The following is a 6,853-nucleotide window of genomic DNA, read 5'->3' as shown; positions in this document are numbered from 1 at the left end:
ACGTATTACTCTGGCTTTGACATAAATAATAATTATTAAAAAGCATCATTTCTATTATTAACTTAATAAAATACTATAATATTAATTAAATATAAAGTGAAAATTATCCAATATAAACATTACGTTGCGGTAAGCCTGAAGTTCGTTTTCAGAGTAGGCAAACTTCACAACAAGTCTTGCAACTAATCAATAAACTGGATCCGAAATCGCAGGACCCAGAATCAAGTTGTCAAACTGTGTTGTGCAGTATGAACTAAAATTATTTAATACCAACTACAAATTGCTTGATCGATCGCAGGTTGAATCTAGTGTATTATTTTACTCTTTCGAAATGGAATGGTCTCGAGAGAAAACCTTGAAATTAGTCGGATTACTTCAAGTAAATGCAGCGCTTTGGAATCCTAGTAATTGTGAAACTAGGCGCGAGAAGCAAAAACGCAAACAGGAGCTTCGTTCTATTGCAAATGTATTTAGAATATCGGTTTTCGACATAACAAAGAAAATACAGCATTTGAGGACTCAATATAACAGAGAATTAGCTCGAGAGACTCTAGCCCGTTCTCAAGATCCAAACGATAGATACGTTACAAATTGGTATGCCTATGATTACCTACATTTTTTAAAGGACTCAAATAAGCCATTCAGACTTGTTCATTCGGTAAGTTGTATTTCTATGAAAAATACATTCAAAACAAATTAGATACTGTGATAACAATTTTACAATTGGCCTAAATCGTTATTAAGTCTAGATAATTAGTAATAGCTAGTATTTTAATAGTTTACTTATATATAGACAACTTTACCTCCATTACATTTTCAGGATATTTATACATTTAACAATACATCAACTGATAATGCAATATCACCCGATGAGAATAAAAATGATGCCTTATCACCGCCATCTAAAATGACTAGAACTGAAAATATATTGGACCCCAACTTAGTTTACTCATCGACAGCAAAGAGAGATGAATTTTCAGTATTTGGTGAGTACATTGCAAATGAACTGCGTTCACTAAAATGTGAAAGAAGCCTATTACTTGCAAAGAAGAGAATGCAAGATGTAATATTTGATGTCAAAATGAATATGCTAACTGAATATAGTCTGAAACCTACCAATGTCTTCACAACAGCCATTTCTCAAGCTGAGCCAGTGCGGAATGAAAAATTATTGTATACTGTACCTGTTATTAACAATAATGAAGCATTACCGACATCTCAAGCACCTCCAACATCGGCAATTAATGAGATTATTATTAATGGATCCTGCCACTATTCAACATTCAAAGTGGATGAACAATAGCAATGCCAACCACTTCCCAATGCAGAAGTGGATAAACCTGAAGAATATGATATGAGACATTGAGTTATTATCTCTTTATGGAAATATAATCAGAAGTGATTTATGAACTTGTCCTAAATTTCTAAGGTACACAAATAACTTGTATTTTAGAAGAAACATGTTATTAATGACTTCATAAATTGTGTAGATTAGTTGTAAATGTAAATAAATATTTGTATATAAGATTCAGTATTATAGACACAGTATTATAAACTTACGCCCATATTCAATACAATCAGTGTAATTGCACTATCTTAACTAAAGTATTCTTTTCTCTGTCTTTGTGTTAATGTTGTGATATTATGAGCGCTTTAGTTTAAACTGTACAATGACACATCTAGTCGTTTATAATAAAAGTGATGTGAATATAATTGTATTATATAAAAAAATTACATAGGACTATGTATTTATGTTCAATTATTTTAAGAAATAAAAGTGTATTTATCACAATTTTTTATAATTAGTTTGCCTTTAAATTACCTAGTAAGTAATAGTTTATAATGCAATGCCAAATTGAATTTTTTCACATTATACAGAAGATAAGATGTTACTCAAACAACTAATGATATTATGTACTAAGAATACTTAAGTTTTTTTGTTCTTCTTCCCTGCTTTTGTGTCCAGGGACTTTTTTTCATCTCTTATATTGTTACTAAAAAGATACATAAAATAAAATCATACTTCGTGTCATCGGTAATATTATTATTTACAATATTTATGGCCGAGACCCGTTCTTTCATTTTTGTTTGCCTCAATAATTTTCTCGCTGAACCATTCCAGGTACTGTCTGTGCTTTGTTAACATGTCCTATAGACCGTTACGGTCTACTGGCATCATGTTGCTCAAGGTTATTCCTGGACGGTGCGAATATAGGGCAATGTATAAACGTGTTCTACAGTTCGAAATTATTGCAGCTATGCAGGTAATGTGCAAAGACCTGTGCCCTGTAATAATTCGTGCCATCTGGATCTAGTGTGAAACGCTTCTCTATATAACATCTCCAATAAATGCAGCTCTAACATCTCTAATAAATATTTTTGTATTTGCAGCTGTTTCATCCCCAGGTAGCGCTCATTCCATACTTCTAACATCTTTTACCTTATCTGGCGTTTAATATATGACAGGGGTATGCGGCGTATTCAGGTTTTTTTCTTAGTTTTTCCGCCGCTTCTTTTGCTAACGTGTCCGCCCTCTCGTTCCCCGGTGTATCAACGTGCGCTTTTACCTAGAAAAGACTTATATGAATTCCGCTTTTACGGCACCCTTCTAGGCTCCGGCGGATCTCGGCTACCTGAGGATCGAGAGACCCGCCACTCACAATTGCATCTAATGCTGACCTACAGTCACTAGATTTTGCATCACGCTTTATTCCCTCTTTCCATTGCGGCCATGCGGCGCTTATACGTCTATACATTTTCGTAAAAATATGGCCCGTCTAGGAGCCCCTTTAGAGGTAGAATATTATATTTCGTGGAAATGTTGGAGAGACTGGGGCTGCGTGTGAAAAATAATCACACTCGGCGTGTTAAACGGTCGCAATTGCTTGCAGGGCCTCGAATCTCGAGTGCGTACAAATTTACGGGCGTCTAGCGCACCCTGAATATTATTACTTGTGAGACGGATCTATTTAGTTTCACACTGGCTGAATTCACAAGAATTGCATTATTTATAATTAGTTATAAATAGTGTAGGTTTTAAGTTTAGTTTAATTTTTAAATTAATAAGTTTCCTATTTAGTTATTACTTATTAGTATTCGGTTACTGTAAAATTAGAAAATAAGGAAATAAATAAATTTCTTCCGTGAATTTTACCCAATCAGCTTTTTAGTGTTGTATTTTTGCATTAATTTTGAATAATAACTATCTTCACTGAATGTTCTCATTGTGATCCGATGAGACCATTCAGTGGCGAACGTTCCTTATCACTAGTTATTTGTTAGTACATAGATATGATTTAAATAAACGACGGATATTATGTTGACCAGTGTCAAGTGAAGTCTCAACTACTAAACAAGCTATTGAATCTTAAACGGTATGTTATTTATTTTATAACGGTTTACAAAATTAATTTAGATTGTTTCATTAGTTTTCAAATTATTATTATTTTTAATCGTCATTAAAAGATCGTGGATGGCATAATGATGTAACAAATCATTTGAAGTAAGTAAGCCTGATAAAATATTTAAGGATATTTGTGTGTAAACGGTAAGTAAAATAAATAGATCCTGAAAATACTTTTTAATTAATAATAATATTTTTGTAATATAAATATTTTATAGTGCCATCTAGTGCAAGAAACAAAAGAACAAATTATCTTGAGACCGTTGAGTACATATTGACAATAAACTGGCAAGTTTCAAAATATCAGTTATCACTGGTTCAACGACATTTTCGAGTTGCAAAAAATGTAAACAAACAAATCGTTTTGAAGATAAGTTTTCTTGTGGTATTTGATGTTTTTAACACAAAACTTTAATTTCAGGATGTTAAAAATGTTATATTTATTGTTATGGTGTATAAATATAGTAATAGCTTCAATAAATGGTTATACTGATAAGCAAAATGTAATTGAAGCTTTTGAATTAAACACGAAACGTTATTCCTCTGATTGGAAAGATCTCGATACACGTCCATTACCGGAGTGGTATGATAGAGCTAAAATTGGAATATTTCTACATTGGGGAGTGTTCTCTGTCCCAAGTTTTGGGTCGGAGTGGTTTTGGAGTAACTGGGTCGGTAAGTATTATTTTTTATTCTTGTCGCAATTATATTAAATATGATTCTACTGTATAAGTGTATGTTACAGTACACCAGACTTAATAGTGCATTAGAATAGATGGACAATTTATATTTATTTATAGGAGGAAACCAAAAGTACATAGATTTCATGAATAAAAATTATCCACCTGGGTTTACATATCAAGAATTTGCACCTATGTTTAAAGCTGAATTTTTTGATCCTGACGAATGGGCTACACTATTTAAGAGAGCTGGAGCTAAGTGAGTAGAGAAGTTATTTGAGATAGTAAGGCTATGAAAAAGTGTAGTAATTCCTTACAATTGAACTATATTGTTTGTGCTTTTAGATACATTGTTTTAACCAGTAAACACCATGAAGGTTTTACATTATTTCCTTCAAAACGGTCATTCAGTTGGAATTCTGTTGAAGTTGGTCCTAAACGAGATCTAGTAGGTGATATTGCTCAATCGGTTAGGAAACAAGGAATGAAATTTGGTGTATACCACTCATTATATGAATGGTATAATCCCATTTACTTGGAGGACAAGCGGTCATTGTTTTTAAATAAAAGTTATCCATCAACAAAACTGTGGCCTGATATAAAACAACTGGTCAATGATTACCAGCCGTCTGTGTTGTGGTCTGATGGCGATTGGGAGGCATTTGATGCTTATTGGAATTCAACTGACCTTTTGGCGTGGTTGTATAATGATAGTCCTGTGAAAGATGAGATTGTAGTCAATGATCGTTGGGGGATTGGGATCCCGTGTCATCATGGAGATTTTTATAACTGCGCTGACAGGTATAATCCAGGTAAGATGAAACTCTATATACTCTGTAAAGCTCTATATTTGATTGTTTGAAATTGGGTTTGAAATGGAAGGTTCAAATGTTTATACAGGAACTCTTCAGCCTCATAAGTGGGAGAATGCATTCACGGTGGACTCAAAATCGTGGGGCTACAGGCGAAACATGAACTTGTCTGAAATACTCAGTGACAAACAGTTACTCAAAGAAATTGTGTCTACTGTCAGCTGTGGAGGTAACTATAATAATAATTTATAAAATTTGAATTCTGTTCATTATTTAAAACAAAAGTACTAGTAGCATTAGTCTTATTGTGTCCTTGTATTTTGATTCTTCTCATTTGCTGTTTCTTTGTTACTTTACAAACCTTACAACAAAACTTACTTTAAAAAACGTTAAGTTTTTTTAATTAATTATATTATGTTAGCAATTTTATAAAAGAACTATTAGGCTAGTTTCTTAAAAAGATTCAATATATTACTTCTAGTAAGCTATACTTGTGTATTTTCGCGTCGCGAAATCGCGTTAATTTGCAACATTTTTTATTTTTGCAACAGATATTTAAGTATGTAAAGCATTCGAAATATTGTTCAATAAAAAAAATTAAATGTTATGTAATAGATTAAATTGTTTTATCAATATGTAGTTAAGCTGTTGATATGTCTCTTACTAAATTTAAATGCAATTCTAGGAAACGCTCTTATCAACGTTGGTCCAACAAAGGAAGGCACCATTGCGCCAATATTCCAAGAGCGTCTCTTGGCTCTTGGTGATTGGCTTCAAATAAACGGTGAAGCAATTTACGATACTTCGCCATGGACACATCAGAACGATAGCCTTAACAATGATGTCTGGTACACGTGCACAAAGCAACAGTATGACGGGTTTAACCCCACATCTAAACCAAAAGCAACAGATGTAACGGCGATTTTCGCGACCTTTTTCGAGTGGCCTAAAGATGATGTACTCAGTATAAGGGATATCGTCATTTATCTACATCGACATAACACTTTGCGCGTTACCTTGTTGGGAAGTGATAGGACATTGAAGGTGAGTACTAGTACTTAGATTATGTGACCTAGGAATCAATCTTTGATAAATGACGTATTTTAGTTCTTTGTGTAGCAAGTAAAGATTATTGTTTAGCTTTGCCAGCTTTTAGTTAGCAAAGCTAGAACCACACATTAGTTTTTTGGTATTTTGCATGCCGGTGTTTATACTGTAAGGCTAAGTAAGTCTTGAACATTTTAAACAATTAATGATGCATGAAAAAATCAAGAAATATACATATAGTCGACGACTACGATACGGCATATTAGTGATTCTTTCAGTCTTAACAGTTTCAATTTGTTACTAATAACTATCACGTGATAACTTAATCACAAAAGGACTTATGTAAACAAAAACAAAGGCCACTGTAACAATGGTGACGCAATGTATGGTAAAGCAGATAGTAGAAATCAAATTGATTTCAAATAAAAACATAATGTCCTTTGTGAGTCATTTAAAAAGTAACTCCTTTATTTATAAAAAATCGATGTGTAACTGCACATTTTACAAGTAGGTACACTGTCTTTTTTAGAAACCAAAGACTAAGAAGAAGAAAGAAGAGCACGATTAGACTTTTTTTGTAATATAAAAAAAATGCCTAAAAATTTCTGTGTAACTATACCGTGCGGGGTTTTCAGTTTTTAGCTTTTATGTAATAATAACAGCAAGTGTAAATACTTTTCATACGTATTTCTGTTTCAGTGGAAGATAGCATCCGGCGTGGCCTACATCGAGTTACCCAAGGAGTCTGTCAAGTCCAACGTTGGATGGTCGCTTAAATTTTGTAATATTTAATCTTTAAATATATATTTCGAGTAAACTATGGTGTATTATTTCCTTTTAGTTTAGTAACAATAGTGCGTTCGTGATAGATTTTGTTTCAAAAAATCATAAGTGTGTGTCATGATATGTTA

At 32.9% G+C, this 6,853-nt stretch overlaps 2 protein-coding genes across 4 annotated transcripts; both read left to right on the top strand.

The window, feature by feature from the left end:
• Window positions 1-199: 199 nt before the first annotated feature.
• On the top strand, window positions 200-2,984 carry LOC125053133. The gene is made up of 2 exons (XM_047654358.1): window positions 200-658; window positions 821-2,984. The coding sequence occupies exons 1-2, from the start codon at window positions 332-334 to the stop codon at window positions 1,301-1,303; spliced, it is 810 nt and encodes a 269-aa protein (XP_047510314.1). The 5' UTR covers window positions 200-331; the 3' UTR covers window positions 1,304-2,984.
• A 258-nt stretch (window positions 2,985-3,242) lies between these two features.
• On the top strand, window positions 3,243-6,759 carry LOC125053271 (tissue alpha-L-fucosidase). 3 transcript variants are annotated; one of them, XM_047654561.1, is made up of 8 exons: window positions 3,266-3,374; window positions 3,622-3,749; window positions 3,825-4,078; window positions 4,204-4,342; window positions 4,429-4,895; window positions 4,984-5,124; window positions 5,581-5,939; window positions 6,642-6,759. In XM_047654561.1, coding segments are annotated over exons 2-8 (1,455 nt in total). In that variant the 5' UTR covers window positions 3,266-3,374; window positions 3,622-3,747; the 3' UTR covers window positions 6,735-6,759. The 3 variants fall into 3 exon arrangements, with proteins under 3 accessions (XP_047510518.1, XP_047510517.1, XP_047510516.1); XM_047654562.1 differs by lacking the exon at window positions 3,622-3,749 and having other exon boundaries at window positions 3,243-3,374; XM_047654560.1 differs by lacking the exons at window positions 3,266-3,374; window positions 3,622-3,749 and having other exon boundaries at window positions 3,756-4,078.
• The last annotated feature ends 94 nt before the right edge of the window (window positions 6,760-6,853 follow it).

This window comes from Pieris napi, chromosome 10 (assembly GCF_905475465.1).
Source record: "Pieris napi chromosome 10, ilPieNapi1.2, whole genome shotgun sequence".
NCBI lineage: Eukaryota > Metazoa > Arthropoda > Insecta > Lepidoptera > Pieridae > Pieris > Pieris napi.
This window is presented reverse-complemented; position numbering and strand designations above follow the sequence as displayed.

What these genes read in the sequence shown, in the direction of transcription:
- LOC125053133 (XM_047654358.1), top strand. Translation starts at nt 332, where the DNA reads ATGGAATGGTCTCGAGAGAAAACCTTGAAATTAGTCGGATTACTTCAA. An exon ending in CATTCAGACTTGTTCATTCG is followed by an intron (nt 659 to 820) that starts GTAAGTTGTATT and finishes TTACATTTTCAG; the next exon opens with GATATTTATACATTTAACAA.
- LOC125053271 (XM_047654560.1), top strand. Translation starts at nt 3,796, where the DNA reads ATGTTTTTAACACAAAACTTTAATTTCAGGATGTTAAAAATGTTATAT. An exon ending in GTTTTGGAGTAACTGGGTCG is followed by an intron (nt 4,079 to 4,203) that starts GTAAGTATTATT and finishes ATTTATTTATAG; the next exon opens with GAGGAAACCAAAAGTACATA. An exon ending in CGCTGACAGGTATAATCCAG is followed by an intron (nt 4,896 to 4,983) that starts GTAAGATGAAAC and finishes ATGTTTATACAG; the next exon opens with GAACTCTTCAGCCTCATAAG.